The sequence below is a fragment of the Pelodiscus sinensis genome, chromosome 4 (assembly GCF_049634645.1).
Source record: "Pelodiscus sinensis isolate JC-2024 chromosome 4, ASM4963464v1, whole genome shotgun sequence".
Lineage (NCBI taxonomy): Eukaryota > Metazoa > Chordata > Testudines > Trionychidae > Pelodiscus > Pelodiscus sinensis.
This window is the reverse complement of record NC_134714.1, coordinates 133,113,155-133,137,660: the sequence shown is the minus strand read 5'-3', so window position 1 is coordinate 133,137,660 and position 24,506 is coordinate 133,113,155. Positions and strand designations below refer to the sequence as shown.

Below are 24,506 nucleotides of genomic sequence, written 5' to 3'. Positions count from 1 at the left end.
CCTCCTATCTTGGTATCATTTCCAAACTTAATGAGCGTACCCTCTATGTCAATATCTAAATGGTTGATGAAAATATCGAACAGAACCGGTATCAAAACAGATTCCTGCGGAACCCCACTTGTCACACACTTCTAACAGTTAATATCTACTCTGAGAATTGTTATCCAACCAGTTATGCACCCACCTTATAGTAGCCCCATCCTGATTGCATTTCCCTAGGTTATTGTTAAGAAGATCATGTAAGACCATGTGATATGCTTTATTGAAGTCTAAGTATACCACATCCACCACTTCTCCCTTATCCATAAAGATTGTTATCCAATCGAAGAAAGCTGTCAGATTGGTTTGACATGATTCGTTCTTTACAAATCCATACGGGGTGTCACCTATCACCTTATTATCTCCTAGATGTTGCAGATGAATTTCTTGCTCCATTCTCTTTCCCTGGCACAGACATTAAACTAACTGCTCTGTAGTTTCCTGAGTTGTTTTTATTTCCCTTTTTATAGCTGGACCCTAGATTTGCCCATTTCCAGTCTTCTGGAATCTCACCTGTCTTCCATGACTTTTCAAAATGACAGCGAAAGGCTCAGCTACCTCCTCTATCAGCTCCTTGAGTATTCTCAGATGCATTTCATCAGGCCTTGGTGTCTTGAAGACATCTAACTTTTCAAAGTAATTTTTCACTTGTTCTTTTTAAAAATTTTATCTTCTAAACCTACCCCATTTCCACTAGAATTCGCTATGTTAAGCATCTCTTCATCATCAGAAAAAGAAGCCTCGTCTGGGTCCTCTTTCAGGGCTTTGAGATAAAGTCCTCGCTGCACCCTGTCCGGGGTTCTCCAATTTTCTGTAGCCCAACAAGACTGGTTTTCCGTTACCAGACCAAGGCTTCAGCTGAGTCGTCAAACCAGCCCCCTCTTGGAGCTATCCGAGGTACCGCTCCTTCCCAATTCCTCCCTGGGCCTGCCTACATTGAGATACATAGACTAACTGCCTGGCCCTGGCCCAGCAGCCGCTCTACACTGCCTTATTGGGTGCCGATCGGCTGCATTTGAAGAAGCCTTTCTACTTGCCTGCGGGACCTTTCTGCTCTTTCCCATAACGAAGCGTGTTGCAAGGCCATAGCTGTCCAGTAGGGGGCTTCGAGTTAGCTCCACCCAATTACCGGTGATAAGCAAGGGTGCACCTTCCCTGAAATCTACACCTTCATGCACAACCAAGCACAAGTCCTTGCCACAGGGAAACCGGAAGTCAGGCCGACCACATCTGGAGACGGGCCTTTTTGGTTTTTGTTTTCAAATCTGGAGCACAGGGCAGCTGGAAATTTTTTCTTTATAAGAAGTACGAAGTTGTATTTTCATTTCAATTAGATTTCCATGGAATTCTTTCCCATCACAATAGCAAAACCCACAGTCAGAGATTGGTAAGAATGGGAACTCTAGTGATGTCCCAGGGCAGTATGGCAGGAGGACAGACCATCACGCATCAGAGGGATGGATGCCAGCCTGGGAGCCCGGCCCATGGCAGAGAAGGTGGGATGTGATACCTGGGGCATCCCTGTGTGTTTTGTTAATGAGTTGAAATGTTAAGTTTTCAGCTGAAAGATTTTGGTTTCCCCAAACACCCTTTCTGGGTCAGCTCTACACAGGACCCACCTTGCAGTGATAAGAGCAGAATGAAATATCCCTCACCCTTAGACTCTGCAACCTTGATGCAAATTGCATCACTTACTGCCGCAGGAGGAAAAAAGGCACCAAATTAATCCCCAGGGTATTAGTCCCATGGCTGAGATTTACTGAGCTCATTAATTTGTTGTCGTGTCTCTGAGCTCAAGTATTCCCAGGAGTTCTAGGGATCTTGTCCCATGGATCACAGATCTCAGAATAAAACGTCCCAATTATACCAAAGTGTCAGTTTCTGTTGATGGAGAAACGCCAGCACATCTCTCTCTGCTGTCCGCAGGTACGTGGTGTTCTCCTTCCTCAGAGTCACACCTGCACATAGACAGTGTCTCTGACAGAAGTCCCAGTTCTTGCCTATTGAGTTAAGGCATGAGAAATTTGCTTGGAGAAAATAGACGATTAGTCACAGAAGCCGGTGTCTTTCTGTCTTTTCGTCTCAGGAGTTTTATACAGAGTAATGTAAGAGCCGTTATCAGATGCTAAGGAGCTTCATCATCACAGTAAGCTAGTTTCACCCCCTACCGACATGCCACGCTATAGATCTCCCCTGGCCCAAAGAGGGTGAAGAGACTGACACTCCTCTACTCTCAGCCCTGCATGAGCTAATGATCTCATTAGATATAGATGGTTACACCCTCATTCTCCCACAACAGTCACAACTCGCTGTTTACTGCTCAGAAAAGAGAACAGGAGGGTTTGTGTGTGATGGATGATTAAGATAAGTGTCCTTGAATGTGTGTAGTTTGATCAAACAAGTGCAAAGTCCAGCTGTGAACATCTGGCTCTCTGAACTAAGCCCTTCCCTGATCTCGTACTGCTACCTATTAAGAAACTGACCTCCATTTTTCATCACTTATTTCATAACAGTGAAAGGACATGTTCCCAGATCCATCCACCTGCCCACATCCCTGGACCTCCCTATTCTCAGTTCAGAGGAGATGGAAGAGGGAAATCACTCAGAAGCGACTGAATTCATACTCTCAGGGCTGACAGACCGTCTGGAGTTGCATGTCCCCCTGTTTACGTTGTTCCTACTGATTTATGTTATCACCCTGATGGGCAACGGGGGGATGATTTTGTTAATCACAATTGATTCCCGACTCCACACCCCCATGTACTTTTTCCTCCGAATTTTGTCTTTCTCTGATCTCTGCTATTCCTCAGTGATTGTCCCTGAGATGTTGCAGATTTTCTTAGCCGAGAGGAAAAGCATTTCTCGCACTGCCTGCGCTGTGCAAATGTATATCTTTGTCCATTGTGTAGATATGGAGTGTTTCTTGCTGGCTGTGATGGCGTACGACCGTTACGTGGCCATCTGTAACCCACTCCTTTATACAGTCGTAATGTCCAGACAGCGTTGTAACCAGCTGGTGGCTGGGGTGTGCACTGTGGGGTTGGTAGATGCAATGATACTGACGTATTATATATTCCGGCTGTCGTTCTGCAGCTCCAACATCATCCATCATTTCTACTGCGACTCCCTCCCACTGCTGGTTCTCTCCTGCTCTGACACCCGTACCACTGTGATTGCATTAATTGCTTCCATGTGCTACACTGTAGTGATCAGCCTTGTGACCATTCTCCTCTCCTATATCTGTATCCTCTACGCCATCCTGCAGATCCGCTCTGCCGAAGGCCGGTACAAAGCCTTCTCCACCTGCGCTTCCCATTTGTGCGCAGTGGGCATGTTTCACGGCACCCAACTCTTCATCTATTTCCATCCCAGTTCCAGCTATTCCATAGATGTGGATAAAATAGCTTCCGTGTTTTACACAGCAATGATCCCCATGTTGAATCCCCTCGTCTACAGCCTGAGGAACAGGGAGGTGAAAGACGCCCTGAGGAAAGTAAGGAATAAACTGCTAATCAAGTCCTGATTGTGTTCATCACAGTGCTGGTTGAGTGATGGGCAGTGGATACAGTTGAATTCAGTTCCCACCCTACAATGATGTCTTTTTGCATTATTATCTTGTTACTATTCATGTGTCTGTATTCCAACAAGGGCTGCAGGTCCCCCCTGAGATCAGGGCTGCATCCGGCTACTGCCTCTGTGTGCAAATAAAAATCTAGGTGATGTGCTTATAAAACGGAGAGCTGTCTGAACTTGAATGGGGGGGCATCAAATCTAGCCCCCTCTTCTTTCTAGCGCTGTTGATCCCATTGGGCTCAACAAGGGTGACGTGTCTGAAATCTATGGGTGAACCAAAGAAGGTTTTCGCACCTTCCTGCTACTCTGTAGCCCTTTCTGTGCTCTGTGGAGTTCCTGTACCAATTGTTTCCTGCTTTGTGTCCTGGCATGAGGAGGAGGGAGGTGATTTCCACCACACCGTGCTAGGGCGATGGGACAGTGATGTCAGGGATGAGTAGAGCTTTGCATTTCAAAGCCCTTTCTATTGCTTGGTACCCGTGGCTTAACAGACTGGGGATGTTGGAGTCTCTTGATAATATTACAGAACCTATATGATGTGTCAGTGTTTGCTGATGCTCAGAGGAAAGGGAAATAGGTTCTTCACTCCTGGGCCCCCCTGTCCTTCTCTGCACCGTCAGTACAAATTGTTTTAAAAAGTAAAATGTGGGTTTGCAACTGTATTTTCCCTTCCCTTGTTCCATGAGGATATTCCTTGAAGAATGGAGGAATTGTCTGAAGGAAGGAATCTCAGCAATACGGTTACTTCTGATCAGTCAGACTATCCAGAGGCACTTCCAGCCCACTTAATTAGCTTCACTAGTACCAGTCCTACTATTGACAGATACCTTTTTCTTTTCTGTTCCATATAACCTGGGATCTGGGAGCTCAAGGACTTTTTGAATAGCCAGGACCCGGGGAAGGTACCCTCTTTGCCTTCCCCACCAGTGGGACTGCAGATGCTAGGAGTGATATTAATGACGACAGCAACTTAACCACAATTCATAGAGTCTAAACTTTAAATCAAATATCTCTTTGAACCTTAGCAACACACGGGAGAGCCAGACGGGTTCCAGCTTTGTATTTAGCAGCGTTCAGCTTTGATCCAACTGGCTGGTGGCCTGCCATCATCCCAAGGCAAACCAACTATTGTTTGGCTTGGACAATTTGCTTTCACGTTTGAGCATGTTATTGGGACCTGGCCAGAGCTCCATCATGGTTCCGTCACACCGGGCTTTTTGAAGGCTGACTACACATGGGCTGTGTCTACACTGGCAAGTTATTCCGGCAAATCAGCCACTTTTCTGGAAAAACTTGCCAGCTGTCTATACTGGCCACTTGAATTTCCGGAAATGCACTGACGATCTCATTTAAAATCATCTGTGCTTTTCCGGAAAAACTATGCTGCTCCCGTTTGGGCAAAAGTCTTTTTCCGGAAAACTGTTCCAGAAAAGGGCCAGTGTAGACAGCACAGTAGTGTTTTCTGCAAAAAAGCCCTGATCACGAATATGACGATCGAGGCTTTTTTGAGGAAAAGCACGTCTAGTTTCCTATTCCGCTGGGTAGGAAAATATGTCAAAAAACAGCCTTATCTTAACCACGAGATCTTGCATGATCCAAAAATAAAAAAGGAGTCATATAAAAAATGGAAACTAGGACAAATTACAGAGGATGACTATAAGCAAACAACAAAGGAATGCAGGGGCAAGATTAGAAAGGCAAAGGCACGAAATGAGCTCAAACTAGCTACAGGAATAAAGGGAAACAGGAAGACATTCTATAAATATATTAGAAGCAAAAGGAAGACCAAGGACAGGGTAGGCCCACTGCTCAGACAGGAGGGAGAAATAGTAACAGGAAACTTGGAAATGGCAGAGATGCTTAATGACTTCTTTGTTTCAGTCTTCACAGAGAAGTCTGATGAAGGAATGCCTAATATAGTGAATGCTAGTGGAAAGGGGGGAGGTTTAGAAGATAAAGTAAAAGAGGAACAAGTTAAAAATCACTTAGAAAAGTTAGATGCCTGCAAGTCACCAGGGCCTGATGAAATGCATCCTAGAATACTCAAGGAGCTGATAGAGGAGGTATCTGAAACTTTAGCTATCATCTTTGGAAAATCATGGGAGACAGGAGATTCCTGAAGACTGGAAAAGGGCAAATCTAATGCCCATCTATAAAAAGGGAAGTAAGAACAACCCAGGAAACTACAGACCAGTTAGTTTAACTTCTATGCCAGGAAAGATGATGAAGCAAGAAATTAAGGAAATCATTTGCAAACACTTGGAAGATGGTAAGGTGATAGGGAACAGCCAGCATGGATTTGTAAAGAACAAATCACGTCAAACCAATCTGATAGCTTTCTTTGATAGGATAATGGGTCTTGTGGATAAGGGAGAAGCGGTGGATGTGGTATACCTAGACTTTAGTAAGGCATTTGATACAGTCTGGCATGATATTCTTATCAATAAACTAGGCAAATACAACTTAGATGGGGCTACTATAAGGTGGGTGCATAACTGGCTGGATAACCATACTCAGAGACGTTATTAATAGGTCTCAATCCTGCTGGAAAGTTATAACAAGTGGGGTTCCGTAGGGGTCTGTTTTCGGACCGGCTCTGTTCAATATCTTCATCAAAGATTTAGATATTGGCATGGAAAGTATGTTTATTAAGTTTCAGATGCTACCAACCTCAGAGGGGTTGCAACTGCTCTGGAGGATAGGGTCATAATGCAAAATGATCTGGACAAATTTGAGAAACGGTCTGAGGTAAACAGGATGAAGTTTAACAAGGAGAAATGCAAAGTGCTCTACTTAGGAAGGAACAGTCTGTGTCTCACACACAGAATGGGAAGCGACTGTCTAGGAAGGAGTCCTGCAGAAAGCGATCTAGGAGTCAGAGTGGACCACGATCTAAATATGAGTCAATAGTATGACGCTGTTGCAAAAAAAGCAAACATGATTCTGGGATGCATTAATAGGTCTGTTGTGAGCAAGACATGAGAAGTCATTTTTCCACTCTACTCTGCTCTGATTAGGCCTCAATTGGAGTATTGTGTCCAGTTCTGGGCACCGCATTTCAAGAAAGATGTGGAGAAACTGGAGAGGGTCCAGAGAAGAGCTACAAGAATGATTAAAGGTCTAGAGAACATGAGCTATGAGGGAAGGCTGAAAGAACTGGGCAGTTTTCAGGTATCTAAAAGGGTGTCATAAGGAGGAGGGAGAAAACTTGTTCATCTTGGCCTCTGAGGATAGAAGAAGAAGCAATGGGCTTAAACGGCAGCAAGGGAGGTTTAGGTTGGACATTAGGAAAAAGTTCCTAACTGTCAGGGTGGTGAAACACTGGAATAAATTGCTCAGGGAGGTTGTGGAGTCTCTACCTCTTGAAGTATTTAAGAGCAGGTTAGATAAATATCTTTCAGGGATGGTCTAGACAGTATTTGGTCCTGCCATGAGGGCAGGGGACTGGACTTGATGACTTCTCGAGGTCTCTTCCACTCCTAGTATTCTATGACTTCATGATTCTATCACATCAGAATATCCAACGGTCAGAGTTTGATAAGAACTGGAACTCTAGTGATGTCTCAGGGCAGGATGGCAGGAGGACAGACCATCATGCATCAGAGGGATGGATTCCAGCCTGGAAGCCCGGCCTATGGCAGAGAAGGTGGGATGGGATACCTGGGGCATCCCTGTGTGTTTTGTTGGAGTTGAAATGTAAAGTTTTCAGCTGAAAGATGTTGGTCCCACCAAACACCCTTTCTGGGTCAGCTCTACACAGGACCCAGCTTGCAGTGACAAGAGCAGAATGAAATATCCCTCACCCTTAGACTCTGCAACCCTGATACAAATTGCATCACGTACTGCTACAGGTGGAAAAAGGCACCAAATTAATCCCCAGGGTATCAGTCCTATGGCTGGGATTCACTGAGCTCGTTAATTTGTTGTTGTGTCTCTCTGAGCTCAGGTATTTCCAGTGGCTCCAGGGATCTTATCCCATGGACCACGGATCTCAGAATAAAACCTCCCAAGTCCAAAAACGTGTCAGTTTCTATCGATGGAGAAATGCCGACATGTGTCTCTCTGCTGTCCGCAGGTACGTGCTGTTATCCTGCATCAGAGCCACACACCCACACAGACAGTGTCTCTGACAGTAATCCCAGCTCCTGACTATTGAGTTAAGGGATTAGAAATGGGCTTGGAAAAAATAGGCCATTAGTTAGTTACAAAAGCCGGTGCCTTCCTGTCTTTACGTCTCAGGAGTTTTATACAAAGTAATGTACATGCTGTTATCAGATGGCAAAGAGCTTCATTATCACAGAGAGCAAGTTTCACCCCAAACCAACACGCCGAGCCACAGAGCTTCCCTTGCCCAAGGAGAGCAGAGAGATTAACACTCGTTTACTCTCAGCCCTTCACGAGCTAAGCAATAACCTCGTTAGACACAGATGGGTTCACCCTCATTCTCCCACAACATAGTGAGAAAATTGCTGTTTGCTGCTCAGAATAGAGAACAGGAGTGTTTGTGTGTGTGGAATCATAGAATCATAGAATAATAGGACTGGAAGGGACCTCGAGAGGTCATCGAGTCCAGCCCCCCGCCCTCAAGGCAGGACCAAGCTCCGTCTACACCATCCCTGACAGATGTCTATCTAACCTGTTCTTAAATATCTCCAGAGAGGGAGATTCCACCACCTCCCTTGGCAATTTATTCCAATATTTGACCACCCTGACAGTTAGGAACTTTTTCCTAATGTCCAATCTAAACCTCCCCTGCTGCACGTTAAGCCCATTACTCCTTGTCCTGTCCTCAGAAACCAAGAGGAACAAATTTTCTCCTTCCTCCTTGTGACACCCTTTTAGATATTTGAAAACCGCTATCATGTCCCCCCTTAATCTTCTTGTTTCCAAACTAAACAAGCCCAGTTCATGAAGCCTGGCTTCATAGGTCATGTTCTCTAAACCTTTCATAATTCTTGTCGCTCTTCTCTGTACCCTTTCCAATTTCTCCACATCTTTCTTGAAATGTGGCGCCCAGAACTGGACACAATACTCCAGCTGAGGCCTAACTAGTGCAGAGTAGAGTGGCAGAATGACTTCACGAGTTTTGCTTACAACACACCTGTTGATACAACCTAGAATCATATTTGCTTTTTTTGCAACAGCATCACATGTTGACTCATATTCAACTTGTGGTCCACTATGATCCCTAGATCCCTTTCCGCCATGCTCCTTCCTAGACAGTCGCTTCCCATCGTGTATGTATGGAACTGATTGTTCCTTCCTAAGTGGAGCACTTTGCATTTCTCTTTATTAAACCTCATCCTGTTTAGCTCTGACCATTTCTCTTACTTGCTAAGGTCATTTTGAATTATGTCCCTATCCTCCAAAGAAGTTGCAACCCCACCCAGTTTGGTATCATCTGCAAACTTAATAAGCGTACTCTCTATCCCAATATCTACATCATTGATGAAGATATTGAACAGTACGGGTCCCAAAACAGACCCTTGCGGAACTCCACTTGTTATCCCTTTCCAGCAGGATTTAGCACCGTTAACAACCACTCTCTGACTACAGTTATCCAGCCAATTATGCACCCACCTTATCGTGGCCCTATCTAAGTTATATTTGCCTAGTTTATCAATAAGTTGATAAGAATGATTGAGCTGTATGTCCTCGTATGTCTACGGTGTGTGAAATTGATCAAACAAATGCAAAGTCCAGCTGTGAACATCTGGCTCTGTGAACTAAGCTCTTCCCCGATCTCATACTGCTATCTATTAAAAAACTGACCTCCATTTTTCATCACTTACTTCAGAACACTGAAAGGACACCTTCCCATCTCCATCCACCTGACCACATAGATGGACCTGCCTGTTCTCAGTTCTGAGGAGATGGAAGACGGAAATCGCTCGGAAACAACTGAGTTCATTCTCTCAGGACTGACAGATCGTCCGGAATTGCAGGTCCCCCTGTTTGTGTTGTTCCTACTGATTTATGTTATCACCCTGGTGGGGAATGGGGGGATGATTTTCTTAATCACAATTGACCCCCGACTCCACACCCCCATGTACTTTTTCCTCCGGAGTTTGTCTCTCTCTGATCTCTGCTGTTCAACAGTGATTGTCCCTGAGATGCTGCAGATTATCTTAGCCGAGAGGAAAAGCATTTCTCGCACTGCCTGCGCTGTGCAAATGTATTTCTTTGTCCATTGTATAGATATTGAGTGTCTCTTGCTGGCTCTGATGGCGTACGACCGTTATGTGGCCATCTGTAACCCACTGCTCTATACGGTCATCATGTCCAGACAGCGCTGTAACCTGCTGGTGGCTGGGGTATGCGCTGTGGGATTGGTGGATTCGCTGATACTGACGTGTTGTACATTCTGCAGCTCCAACGTCATCCATTATTTCTACTGTGACTGCTCCCCACTGCTGGATCTCTCCTGCACTGACAGCCGCACCAGTGAGATTCTGATACTTGCCTCTATGTGCTACATCATGTTGAGCAGCGCTGTGACCATCCTCCTGTCCTATATCTATATAATCTCCACCATCCTGCGCATCCGCTCTGCCGAGGGCCGGTGCAAAGCCTTCTCCACCTGCACCTCCCACTTGTGTGCGGTGGGCATATTTTATGGCAGCCAACTCATCACCTATTTCCCACCCACCTCCAGCTATTCTGCAGACCTGGATAAAATAGCCGCAGTGTTTTACACGGCAGTGATCCCCATGTTGAACCCCCTCATCTACAGCCTGAGGAACAGGGAGGTGAAGGACGCCCTGAGGAAAGCAAAGAATAAACTGCTAACCAAGGCTTGATTGCGCTCATCCCCATGCTGGTGGGAAGAGATGAATTCATTTCCCACCCTACAATGTTGTCATTTTGCAGAATCCACGGTGGTATTGTTCATTATTATCTTGTTCCTATACATGTTTCTCTATTCCAACAAGGGATGTAGGTCTGCCCTGAGATTAGGGCTGCATTTGGCTACTGCCTCTGTGTGTGAATAAAAATCAAGTTGATATGCTTTATCGAACGGCGAGCTGACTGTACTGGTGGGGGGGGGGGGGGGCATCAAATCTAGCCTCAACATCTTTTTAGTGCTGTTGATTCCATTGGGCAGTTCCAAGGGTAACGTGTGTGATTTCTGTATGTGTCAAAAACCGTCACTCATTTAGAGAACTAATGGGGAGATACAAAAATGTGGCTTTTAAATTCTTGCTGCCTCCCTTTGTCCATCTCTGAGTGGGAGTAACTAGACTTGCCTGTCTCATTACAGGGTGAAAAATGTTGATGGATCATTCTATGACCCTCTTTGACATAGCAACTGTGAGCACCTCACAAACTTGGATATATTTAAAAAGACGTAGTCTGGTGGCTCCTGAAAGAGCAACACATATTTCTTTAAGTTATCATGAGCTTTCAAAGGGAAAACCCACTTCTTTAGATGGTGAGCTGGGGTAGCAATACCAGAAACCTAATTATGTATCTCAAAAGTAGCCGTTCTGCTACAAAGCAATTGTGCTTTGCTCATAGAAAGTACTTGAGATCTTTGATGGCTGGGGGATCAGTTATGGGGTGGACAAGACCCTGATGACCTGTACAGTAGGCCGGAGACCTTGCCACACCCTTTCCCAGTGAGAGGAGCAGAAGAGAAGTCCTCCAGGCTGGAGAGAGTGGCTGTCTCCACATCAGACAATCAGAGCCCAGCAGACCAGTTTGAAAGAAACAGCTGAGCTAGGGCCGGGCAGTTCCTTGCCGGAATTCGACCCAGGCAGATCTATATACTGAGGGGGAGAACAGCAGCACTGCGGACAGCTCCGAGTTTAAGCTGAACTCTAGAGCTTGGGGAGGCCCAGGTCCAGTGGTGGAAAATGGGCCAGAAGCTGAATACAAGGACTCTCAGCACCACGGACAGGGCTAATGAGATCCTAACCTCAGATCCTTCTGAAGACCAGACAGGGCAGCATCCCGGGGGAAGTGAGCCAAGGAGCTACCAAACAGCCAGGCAAAGAATTTACCCAATACCCTCAGCCACAGAGTACGTCCACACATGGGTGGACACGGTTCTGGGGAGAAGGAGAAATACGCCGGGTTTATTGAGAATACAATGGCAAAGCAGTTATCATATGCATACATCGACAGACACACAAATACTGTCCCACCAGTCCATGTCCAGGAACACCCAGATTGCTTACAAACTGAAGAGTGGGGGGTGGTCTATCGGTGCGGACTGATGCTCCAGTCTTTGGCAGGATGTACCCCCAAAATTATGGCAAAGCACCTTCTTTACATAACAGTTTTCCTTCATTGGGATCAGGGAGTTTTGCATTCTCATGCTATTTTTCTGAGGGAAGTTTGCTGTCATCTGTGGTTTCCCTTGCTCCTTCTCTTCTTTGTGCTGCCAGGCTAAGCTGATTGAAATCACAAATATCTTGTCCCAGTTGTTAAATGCCTGTCTAGTCTCTCAGTGTCCTGGATTATCCAAAATGGCAGATCAACATGCAGTCATCTCAGCACTGCCTCCTTCACAGTTGGATCCTCCCAGGAGCATCTCTGGTCCGGTGATGATCTTCACACTTCTCTCCCACACGTTACTTCCTCTCACACATAATTCACAAGAGCAGATCACGACATTTTTTACCCTCTGTTATGTTACAATAGCTACTGCAGAACTACAAACACAATGGGAACCCTAAACATCTACATCTATTTCTCCTTCCAGATGGTGTGGCAGAGTACACACCATGAAACATATTAAGAGGGAGCACATTAAGACCTGAATGCCTAGAATGTCACCAGAAGCAGGAAATAGGGATTTTCGACGTCAATTTCAACAGCTGATCACAGAGAGAGATCAGGATTGGCATTCCTCTGCAAATCTGACCCTGGTTCCCTGGGCTTGATCAAAGACATTAACTGGGTATCGCCTGCTACAGCCAGTGCCCGCTACCTCTACCAACTGCATTGTTACATCCAAAGGGAAGGAGGAGACACTTCCAGCCCACTTAATTAGCCTCACTAGCCCCAGTCCTACAATTGACAGATGGCAGATTTACAGGCGCTAGCTTCCACCCAATGCCTGGAGGTGGGGGGTCAAGCGAGCCCACCCTCCTGAGTATTTCAGGGTCTTATGGGATCCTTTAGTCCCTGAAACTTGGCACCCTCCCAGAGTCCAGGCTAATTCAGTAACTAACCACTAGGCAAGCTGACACTCCAAATGCCCTAGCACAATGGTAGGACTAGTGTGAGGTGGGGGAAGGGGGATTAGGGGGACCCAGGCCCACCCTGTCCACCGCGCCCCAGCCCGGGGCCCTAAGGGATCAGGGAGTTTAACCCTTACCCAGCTGTTTGGGTTCCACCCCGAAGCACGTTAGCCCACGGGTGCCAAAAGTGCTCTGCTCTGGGCTGCTTCCTATCCTCCCCCCGTATGGCAGCCCCTCCAGATGGGCCCTTAGAACTTACCGCTCCATCGTCCTCTCTGGTTCCTGCCTCTCTGCTCCGGCCTCATGGGAGGCCCTGTCGGCTCCTCCACCTGGGCGGGGTAAAGCGTTCCCTCCCCCCGGGTGCCCGGTGACTCCTGCAGTGTGAGTAGCCCCACTGCTTTCTCTTGGGCCTTTTCAACCGGCCTGCCCAGGGCCAGCATGGCACATGGCCTTGGGACGCCGGGCCTAGGGGTCATAGCTCTGCCCCTACATTCTGCAGTCGGCCACTGGAGGCGCAGCACTGGCAGCTGACAGCCACTCTTCCTCAGCACTGCTTGGCCCTGCTCCCTTTCTGGCTGGGCTGCCGGAGCCCCACCGGGCTCTGTGCTGGCCTTGACAGGCCCGGCGCACCAGCCACTGCTCCCTGGCATGGTGGCGCCCCGCCCCCATGCCGGGAGAGCGGGGAGAGTCCTGCCGGGCTCAGTGCAGGCCCCAGCAGGCCCATCACAGAGGCGTTCAGCTTTGATCCAACTGGCTTGTGGCCTGCCAGCCTCCCAAGGCAACCCAACATTTGTTTGGGTTGGACAATTTGCTTTCACGTATGAGCATGTTATTGGGACCTGGCCAGAGCTCCGTCATGGTTCCATCATACCAGGCTTTTTGAAGACCAGCTACACATGACGCGCAGTGAGCGTGTCCAGTCTATTTGAGACCTTCCACACTTTTCTTTGCAGATTCATACCCATCCCAACTACGCATTAGGTGCAGTGAGTTTCTCAGGTCTGGCAGGAGTTGCTTCACTGGACATTGGACTCTTTGGATATGTCTACACTACAGCGAATAGTTAATTCGAAATAACTTATTTTGAAATAACACGTCTACACACAAAATGCATTTCGAAATAGCGTTTTGGTATTTCAAAATAGCGCTTCCACACTGAGTGGTTGCTGAATCACATTTAAGGCCAGCCGGAACCTGGTGTGGCAGGGCAATAGGTCAGGAGTTACTGTGGCTGCTGCCTGAGGCTATCTGAGGCCTGTGCTTAAAGGGACCCCCCCGGACAGCTGGTTCTCAGGTTTTCCTCCTTGCTTACCTACCTCGCTGAGGGACAGCAAAGCATTTTGTCTCTGCGTGCTCTGGTTGCCCTCACTCGGGACACCACAGGACTCTGCAACATGGAGCCAGAGCTGCCTCTGGGCACTCTGGAGCTTCTCTTGGATGCGTTGCTGTGAGCCTGGATGCACTTTCTGCAGGCTGCCATCCGGGAGGTCCATCGGGGGGGGGGGGTTGTCAGTATCCAGGAGGCCCTGCGGGAGAGCTTCCACTATGAGGAACACTAAGAGCATTAAGAGCCTCCCTGGTCTGCCTAAGGAAAGGGAGTCTGGAGAGAGGAGGAGAGGGGAGGGGGAAACATGGGAGGAGGATGCTGGAAGGTGAAAGCAAGGTGAAGCTCAGGGCTCAGGGTTGGGAGTCTTTCCGGACCAACTTGATTTTCATGCGAACCTGCGCCTGGGTTCACATGCAGCCTTTGGTGGCCAGGCTGGCATCAACCCTGCCATAGATGGCCATGTTCCTCCATCTAGTGCAGAGATCGTGGACATTGGGGGCATCCCCCCCAAACCTGAAGAAGGTCCATGATATCCACCCTGGACCAGGAAAGTGCCCTTCTTTTCCAGGCCCTTGCAGGCTCCTGGGCGCTGGCAGACTGCTCCTGGGGAGCGGTGGAGGGCTGGCTGCCAGTGGCTTGCTGACTCATGTTTTGGGGCCACTGGGTTAGAGGCAGTTTCTGCTGGCTCTGGGCTGGCAGGCTTGGAGCTGGTACAGGCACTGTGGCCACAGTCAACCCCTTGAAGGGCTCCAGGGAGAAGGGAGGGAGAGGAGTGTTCTTGGCTGAGGCTGGAGTGGCCACCAGGGCACCATGGGAAAGCTGGAAGCCCCCTATCTCGAATCTGGCATTATTCCTTGTGGAATGAGGTTTACCAAATTCAGATTAAGCGTATGTCTACACTTGCACCCTATTTCAAAATAGAGATGCAAATGCAGCAATTCGAAATTGCAAATGAAGTCAGGATTTAAATATCCCACACCTCATTTGCATAATTGCATTATGGCACTATTTCGAGTTAACGGTATTTCGAATTAACAGACGTTGTGTAGACACGGTTATTTTGAGAGAAAACCCTGATTGGCTGCAGTTAAACTAGCCTCTCTACTTGCCTGCAGGAACCTCTTTGCTGTTTCCTGTCAGGAAGGGTGTGGCAAGGCCATAGATGTCCAGTAAGGGACGTCGAGCTAGTTCCACCCCATCATCGGGGGACGCTCACGTTAGATCCACCCCATCACGCTACCTCAAATCTCTGCCATCATGCACAGTCTGAAGCACCGGTCCTTGCCCCTGGCAAACGGGAAATCAGTCCGACCACATCTAGAGACAGACTATTTTCTTCTTTTCTTTCCAAACCGCGCAGGCCGGCTGGAAATTTTTTCTTTATAAGATTTTTTTTAAGTACGAAGTTGGATTTTCATTTCAATTCGATTTCCATGGAATTCTTTCCCACCACAACAGCAAATCACATAGTATGGTAAGAACGGGAACTCTAGTGATGTCCCAGGCCAGTATGGCAGGAGGACAGACCATCATGCATCAGAGGGATGGATTCCAGCCTGGAAGCCCGGCCCGTGGCAGAAAAGAGGGGATGTGGTACCTGGGACACCTCCGTGTGTTTTGTTTCTAAGTTGAAATGTTACGTTTTCAGCTGAAAAATTGCGGTCTCACCAAACACCCTTTCTGGGTCAGCTCTACACAGGACCCAGCTTGCAGTGATAAGAGCAGAATGAAATTTCCCTCAGGCTTGGACTCTGCAACTCTGATACAAATTGCATCCCTTACTGCCGCAGGAGGAAAAAAGGCACCAAATTAACCCCAAAGATGAGATTCACTGAGCTCATTAATTTGTTGTTGTGTCTCTCTGCGCTCAGGTATTCCCAGTGGCTCCAGGGATCTTGTCCCATAGATCACAGATCTCAGAATAAAACCTCCCAATTGCACCGTGTCAGTTTCTGTCGATAAGGAACGCCGCCACGTCTCTCTCTGCTGTCCGCAGGTACGTGCTATTATCCTGGGTCAGAGTCACACACCCACATGGACAGTGTCTCTGGCAGAAGACCCAGCTCCTGCCTATTGAGTTAAGGGATTAGAAATTTGTTTGAAGAAATAGGTGATTATTTAGGTACAGAAGCCAGTGCCTTCCTGTCTTTACATCTCAGGGGTTTTATACAAAGTAATGTAAATGCCGTTATCAGATGCCAAAGAGCTTCATTATCACAGAGAGCAAGTTTCAGCCCAAGTGACACACCAAGCCACAGAGCTCCCTTTGCCCAAGGAGAGTGGAGAGATTGACACTCGTTTACTCTCAGCCCTTCATGAGCTAAGCAATGATCTCGTTAGACACAGATGGTTTCACCCTCATTCTCCCACCACAAAGTTACAAGTCGCTGTTTGCTGCTCAGACTAGAGAACAGGAGTGTTTGTGTGTGGGGTGATGTCTAAGCTGTGTGCCCTTGTATGTGTACGGTGTGTGAAATCGATCAAACAAGTGCAAAGTCCAGCTGTGAACATCTGGCTCTGCAAACTAAGCCCTTTCCTGGTCTCGTACTGCTACCTATGAAAAATCTGACTTCCACTTTTCATCACTTACTTCATAACAGGGAAAGGACACGTTCCCAAAACCATCCACCAGCCCATATCCCTGGACCTGCCTGGTCTCAGTTCAGAGGAGATGGAAGAGGGAAATCGCTCGGAGGCGACCGAGTTTATTCTCTCAGGACTGACAGATCGTCCGGCGTTGCAGCTCCCACTATTTGTGTTGTTCCTACTGATTTATGTTATCACCCTGGTGGGAAATGGGGGGATGATCTTGTTAATCACAATTGACTCCCGACTCCACACCCCCATGTACTTTTTCCTCCGAATTTTGTCTTTCTCCGATCTCTGCTATTCCTCGGTGATTGTCCCTGAGATGCTGCATTTTTTCTTAGCTGAGAGAAAAAGCATTTCTCGCACTGCCTGCGCTGTGCAAATGTATTTCTTTCTTCATTGTGTAGATACTGCGTGTCTCTTGCTGGCTGTGATGGCGTATGACCGTTATGTGGCCATCTGTAACCCACTCCTCTATACGGTCATCATGTCCAGACAGCGCTGTAACCAGCTGGTGGCTGGGGTGTGCGCTGTGGGATTGGCGGATTCATTGACACTGACGTGTTCTATATTCCGGCTGTCGTTCTGCCTTTCCAACATCATCCAGCATTACTACTGTGACTCCCTCCCACTTCTGCTCCTCTCGTGCTCTGACACCCGCACCAGTGAGATTCTGTTATTTGCGTCCACATGCTACATCTTAGTGAGCAGCGCTGCGACCATCCTCCTCTCCTATGTCTGTATCTTCTCCACCATCCTGCGCATCCGCTCTGCCGAGGGCCAGTACAAAGCCTTCTCCACCTGCGCTTCCCACTTGTGCGCGGTGGGCATGTTTCATGGCACCCAACTCTACGTCTGTTTCCATCCCATCTCTGGCTATTCCTTAGACACCGATAAAATAGCCTCCGTGTTTTACACAGCAGTGATCCCCATGTTGAACCCTCTCATCTACAGCCTGAGGAACAGGGAGGTGAAGGGCGCCCTGAGGAAAGCAAAGAATAAACTGCTAACCAAGGCTTGATTGTGCTCATCCCAGGGCTAGTTGAGTGATGGGCAGTGGAAAGAGATGAATTCCGTTCCCGCCCTACAATGATGTCATTTTGCGGAGCCCGGGGTGGTATTGTTCATTATTATCTTGTTACTATACATGTGTCTGTATTCCAACAAGGGCTGCAGGTCCCCCTGATATCAGGGCTGCATTCGGCTGCTGCCTCTGTGTACGAAGAAAAACCTAGGTGATATGCTTTTCAAATGGGGAGCTGACTGGACTAGGATGAGGGGAGTCATCAAATCTAGCCCCCTCTTCTGTCTAGCGCTGCTGATTGCATTGGGCAGTTCCGAGGGTGACGTGTGTGATTTCTGAGGGTCAACCAAAGGGAGTTTGGGGAGCTTGGACACTAAAATATCTGTAAATATCTGGGACACGTTCCTGTCCATATTGCTTCCCCAAGCCGCTGCTTTAGGCCTTCAGGTGGAAAAATCCTGAGGGTCAGTATGAATTGCTTCCCTCTGGGGGTCTCCTTAGGGAAAGGACCCATAATATCATAGCTACATGCTGGAACTGGACCTCTATGATGGGGAGGGCTTGCAGTGTTGCCTTGGCCTTGTCTCAGGGCTTCCCCATCTGTTGGCACACCTTACAGATACGCACGTAGCCAGTAACATCCTGTCCCATCCCATCCCAATTGAAGGACCGTCTCAACCCGCCCTTTGTTTGGCTCCCCCCAGCATGGCCACTAGGATGATCGAGGGCTAAGTTTAAGAGCTTTTCCCGGTACTTAGTAGGAACCACCAACTGTCTCTGAGGATTCCAGTCCTCCTGGCTTTGCATTGGGCGCGCTTCTCCTCAGCTTCTTGTCAGGCGCGTTTCTCCTCAGCTTCGCGTGAGGCGCGCTTCTCCTCAGCGTCTCGTCGGGCGCGCTTCTACTCAGCTTCTCGTCGGGCGCGCTTCTCTTTGGCTTCTCGTCGGGCGCGCTTCTCCTCAGCTTCTCGTCGGGCGCGTTTCTCCTCAGCTTCTCGTCGGGCGCGCTTCTACTCAGCTTCTCGTTGGGCGCGCTTCTCCTCAGCGTCTCGTGGGGCGCGCTTCTCCTCAGCTTCTCGTCAGGCGCGCTTCTCCTCAGCGTCTCGTGGGGCGCGCTTCTCCTCAGCTTCTCGTCGGGCGCGCTTCTCCTCAGCGTCTCGTCAGGCGCGCTTCTCCTCAGCGTCTTGTGAGGCGCGCTTCTCCTCAGCATCTCGTCGGGCACGCTTCTCCTCAGCGTCTTGTGAGGCGCGCTTCTCCTCAGCTTCTCGTCGGGCACGCTTCTCCTCAGCGTCTCGTGGGGCGCGCTTCTCCTCAGCATCTCGTCGGGCGCGTTTCTCCTCAGCTTCTGGTCAGGCGCGCTTCTCCTCAGCTTCTCGTCGGGCGCGCTTCTCCTCAGCTTCTCGTCGGGCGCGCTTCTCCTCAGCTTCTCGTCAGGCGCGCTTCTCCTCAGCTTCTCGTCGGGCGCGTTTCTCCTCAGCTTCTCGTCGGGCACGCTTCTACTCAGCTTCTCGTTGGGCATGCTTCTCCTCAGCGTCTCGTGGGGCGCGCTTCTCCTCAGCTTCTCGTCAGGCGCGCTTCTCCTCAGCGTCTCGTGGGGCGCGCTTCTCCTCAGCTTCTCGTCAGGCGCGCTTCTCCTCAGCGTCTCGTCAGGCGCGCTTCTCCTCAGCTTCTCGTCGGGCGCGCTTCTCCTCAGCTTCTCATCGGGCGCGCTTCTCCTCAGCGTCTTGTGAGGCGCGCTTCTCCTCAGCATCTCGTCGGGCGCGTTTCTCCTCAGCTTCTGGTCAGGCGCGCTTCTCCTCAGCGTCTCGTCGGGCGCGCTTCTCCTCAGCTTCTCGTCGGGCGCGCTTCTCCTCAGCTTCTCGTCGGGCGCGCTTCTCCTCAGCTTCTTGTCGGGCGCGCTTCTCCTCGGCTTCTGGTCGGGCGCGTTTCTCCTCAGCTTCTCGTCGGGCGCGCTTCTCCTCGGCTTCTGGTCAGGCGCGCTTCTCCTCGGCTTCTGGTCAGGCGCGCTTCTCCTCAGCTTCTCGTCGGGCGCGTTTCTCCTCAGCTTCTCGTGAGGCGCGCTTCTCCTCAGCGTCTCGTGGGGCGCGCTTCTACTCAGCTTCTCATCGGGCGCGCTTCTCTTTGGCTTCTCGTCGGGTGCGCTTCTCCTCAGCTTCTCGTCGTGCGCGCTTCTCCTAAGCTTCTTGTCGTGCGCGCTTCTCCTCAGCTTCTCATCGGGCACGCTTCTCCTCAGCTTCTCGTCGGGCGCACTTCTCCTCAGCGTCTCGTTGGGCGCGCTTCTCTTTGGCTTCTCGTCGGGCGCGCTTCTCCTAAGCTTCTTGTCGTGCGCGCTTCTCCTCAGCTTCTCATCGGGCGCGCTTCTCCTCAGCTTCTTGTCGTGCGTGCTTCTCCTCAGCTTCTCGTCGGGCGCGCTTCTCCTCAGCTTCTCGTCGGGCGCGCTTCTCTTTGGCTTCTCGTCGGGTGCGCTTCTCCTCAGCTTCTCGTCGGGCGCGCTTCTCCTCAGCGTCTTATCGGGCGCGTTTCTCCTCAGCTTCTCGTCGGTCGCGCTTCTCCTCAGCTTCTCGTCGGGCACGCTTCTCCTCAGCTTCTCGTCGGGCGCGCTTCTCCTCAGCTTCTCGTCGGGCACGCTTCTCCTCAGCTTCTGGTCAGGCGCGCTTCTACTCAGCTTCTCGTCGGGCGCGCTTCTCCTCAGCTTCTCGTCGGGCGCGCTTCTCCTCAGCTTCTGGTCAGGCGCGCTTCTCCTCAGCTTCTCGTCGGGCGCGCTTCTACTCAGCTTCTCGTCGGGTGCGCTTCTCCTCAGCTTCTGGTCAGGCGCGCTTCTCCTCAGCTTCTCGTCGGGCGCGCTTCTCCTCAGCTTCTCGTCGGGCGCGCTTCTCCTCAGCTTCTCGTCGGGCGCGCTTCTCCTCAGCTTCTGGTCAGGCGCGCTTCTCCTCAGCTTCTCGTCGGGCGCGCTTCTCCTCAGCTTCTCGTCGGGCACGCTTCTCCTCAGCTTCTCGTCGGGCGCGCTTCTCCTCAGCTTCTGGTCAGGCGCGCTTCTCCTCAGCTTCTCGTCGGGCGCGCTTCTCCTCAGCTTCTCGTCGGGCGCGCTTCTCCTCAGCTTCTCGTCGGGTGCGCTTCTCCTCAGCTTCTGGTCAGGCGCGCTTCTCCTCAGCTTCTCGTCGGGCGCGCTTCTCCTCAGCTTCTCGTCGGGCGCGCTTCTACTCAGCTTCTCGTCGGGCGCGCTTCTCCTCAGCTTCTGGTCAGGCGCGCTTCTCCTCAGCTTCTCGTCGGGCGCGCTTCTACTCAGCTTCTCGTTGGGCATGCTTCTCCTCAGCTTCTGGTTGGGCACGCTTCTACTCAGCTTCTCGTCGGGCGCGCTTCTCCTCAGCTTCTCGTTGGGCGCGTTTCTCCTCAGCGTCTCGTGGGGCACGCTTCTCCTCAGCTTCTCGTCAGGCGCGCTTCTACTCAGCTTCTCGTGAGGCGCGCTTCTCCTCAGCGTCTCGTCGGGTGCGCTTCTCCTCAGCGTCTCGTGGGGCGCGCTTCTCCTCAGCGTCTCGTCGGGTGCGCTTCTCCTCAGCGTCTCGTGGGGCGCGCTTCTCCTCAGCGTCTTATCGGGCGCGTTTCTCCTCAGCTTCTCGTCGGTCGCGCTTCTCCTCAGCTTCTCGTCGGGCGCGCTTCTCCTCAGCGTCTTATCGGGCGCGTTTCTCCTCAGCTTCTCGTCGGTCGCGCTTCTCCTCAGCTTCTCGTCGGTCGCGCTTCTCCTCAGCTTCTCGTCGGGCGCGCTTCTCCTCAGCGTCTTATCGGGCGTGCTTCTCCTCAGCTTCTCGTCGGGCGCGCTTCTCCTCAGCTTCTCGTCGGGCGCGCTTCTCCTCAGCGTCTTATCGGGCGCGTTTCTCCTCAGCTTCTCGTCGGTCGCGCTTCTCCTCAGCTTCTCGTCGGTCGCGCTTCTCCTCAGCTTCTCGTCGGGCGCGCTTCTCCTCAGCGTCTTATCGGGCGTGCTTCTCCTCAGCTTCTCGTCGGGCGCGCTTCTCCTCAGCTTCTCGTCGGTCGCGCTTCTCCTCAGTTTCTCTTCGGTTGCGCTTCTGCTCAGCTTCTCGTCGGTCGCGCTTCTGCTCAGCTTCTCCTCTGTCAGAGGAGTGGACTTTTCTTCTTTTTTTCTTGAAACAGTCGTGGTTCAGCATCATGCAGGGGAGAGGTTACCAGCACATCACCCTGTAATATTTTGGTTCTTCTGGTGTCCAGCAGGTGAGAAATCCCAGTCCAGCAGCTGCAGCTCATTGTCACCTGCTCCACCTGCCAGTGGCTGATGGCACAAGGCCACGAGAGGCATCACAACAGCTCCCCAGATCGGGCCCTGCCTCGGTAGTCCCCAGGAGATACGGGGACCCCCAGGAAAGAGATGATCCAGTCCCCACCCCCGTCCTGCCCCCTCTTCCCCACAGATGGTGGAGGAAAACAGAAGAGCAGTAGAAGCTTCCAAGAGGGAATATGGACAATTTGTGCAGAAGCTGGTGAGTGCAAAGGGGCTGCAGGGCGGGTGTGAGGGGCACTGGCAGGGCTGTAGGAGGCTGTAGGTGGGGATTGAGGGGCGCCGGGAGGGCTGGGGGCAGGGCTGGGCTGGCAGGAGCAGTGGGGCAGGAGTGAGGGGCACCGGCAGGGCTGGGGGAGCCCAGGGTAGGGCTAGCAGATTGGGGTGCAGGCGTGTGGGTTTCTCCCCCTCCTGGCAGGAGCGTGACATGCGCCGCTCGCTGAGTATGAAGCCCGAGGAGATGCGGCGGTGCCTGGAGGGGAAGCGTCAGGAGATGCTGGGGCGCTTCTGGGAAAAGCTGCGGGGGGAGGCCTCCCACCTACAGGCTGCGCTGGAGGAGCTGGAGGAGGAGCTGGGCCGGCAGATGAACCAGCTCCTGTGGGCCTGCAAGCCGCGCTTCCCGCTGATGTAGGGCGTGGGCATGGGCCTGGCCATTGGAGGGGGTGCGCTGGCGGTGGTGGGTGCAGGTGCGTGGCTGGGTGTGGCTGCGTCTGCGTTGGTGGTGGAGGAAGCAATGGTCATCCTGTTCGGGGGGGTTCTGGGCAGCTGGGTGGGGGGTTTCTGTGGACGGAAACCTACTGAGAACCAGAGGGCACCAACACCCCAAGGCAGGGGGCAGAGGGGCGGGGCAGAGGGGCAGGGCGGGGCAGAGAATTCCGATCGGGTGCTTAAGGAACACGGAGGAATTCCAGGACTCCTGGGTTCCCCTCCCATCTCCCTGCATGACTATGGGCAGGTCACAGAATTGGTCTGTGACTCAGTTTCCCCTCTCCACTCTGGCCGTATCTGTCTATTTTGACTGTGAGCAATGTGGGTCGGGGATAGGCTCTTACACACATTGGGGATTTCGCTGTGGGTGTGCTGACCTCAGGGGCCTTGGAGTCAATCCACAGTGACCCAGCTGGGTTATGATCTCAGTAACAAACTCTTTTATTTTTGGCATCTGCGACTGAGGAATTTGCCCCTCAGCATTTCCTGAGCTGTTAGTGAGAAATCTGGCTTTGTCAGCCTCCCCTTACCCGTCCCCTCCCTACATCACGGGTGGGAGTGTTTTCCAGGGAAACCGAGGCGCAGCTCGGAAATGCGTCGCTTTCCCCTCACGCGCTGGCCTGCACTCATGCTGAGCTGGCTCGTTATGGCCTCTTAGCCGGTAAATGATTGGCTGGTTCAATTCCGGGCTGCCTCTCTGTACAGATACACGCACATACACGCATGCAGACCCAGACGAAATCAAAGAAACACGCTTCCCAGGAACAAGTTTTGCCTTGTGCTGGCTTCATCAGTTCCTATTCATTGATTAACAATGCACATGGGGCCTCTGCCAATTTGCAGGGATCATGCATGATGTAGAATGAAAGCCTGAATACTTCACTAAAGCCATTCAGCTGTGCTTCCTTGACCTTCAACATGTGCATCTGGTTTACACCAGTTTGGAGGAGACTTTTTTAGATTTGTTTACTGTTTGATGGCAGTGTCTGGGAGCCCCAGAGACAGACTAGCTCCCCATTGTACTAGTTATTGTATAAACCCCAAGCAGCAAGGTGAGTTCTGCCTCAGAGAGACTAAAGCATGTGGAACTTTTCACAAAAACATCCCTTCTCCCCACTGTATAGTAAGTGTTTGAGTTAAATGTAGATTTGGGACTTACAAAGCAAACAAGTCCATGCTTAGATTATGAGTTTATTGAGGGAGGGACTGTCTATAACTCTGTCTCTGCACTGTGCCTCGGATAATGAGGGCCGCACTTTCTGTAAGGTCTATGCATCACCCACAAGAATGCTGTTCCCAATCTCAGTTGATGCAGAACCTGGCAAAATGGGGTCTTCTATCTTGGTCTATGCAGTGCCTGGCACAAGGGGTGTGTGTGTGTGTGTGTGTGTGTGTGTGTGTGTGTGTGTGTGTGTGTGTGTGCACGCGATCTTGACAGGCTCTTAAATTGTGTAACACAATTGTACAATACTAGTGGTCAATATAATTCATTAGTTGTTAATAATGAATATGGTGAATAAAGTAAAATATTTGACAAAGAAGGGTACTCGAGTGACCTTTTTTAAAAAGGGAGTCAAAGGGTCTAAAATGAAATTCTTTCACCAAAGAGATTTCAACCAATTCAACAAATATCGGTTAAATACAGAGATTTTTCTCCCAATGGTTTCTTAGTTCTTTGAGACAAATGTGTGTGTGTGTGTGTGGGGGGGGGGGGGGGGGGGGGGGGGGGCGAGAAGCCAAATCCAAATAAAATCTGAATATTAAATCAGCAAG

At 50.5% G+C, this 24,506-nt stretch overlaps 1 protein-coding gene across 1 annotated transcript; it reads left to right on the top strand.

Moving 5' to 3' along the window:
- Positions 1 to 2,623: 2,623 nt before the first annotated feature.
- Positions 2,624 to 3,562, top strand: LOC102451484 (olfactory receptor 8U9-like). Its single transcript, XM_006116428.2, has one exon. The coding sequence runs from the start codon at positions 2,624 to 2,626 to the stop codon at positions 3,560 to 3,562; it is 939 nt and encodes a 312-aa protein (XP_006116490.2).
- The last annotated feature ends 20,944 nt before the right edge of the window (positions 3,563 to 24,506 follow it).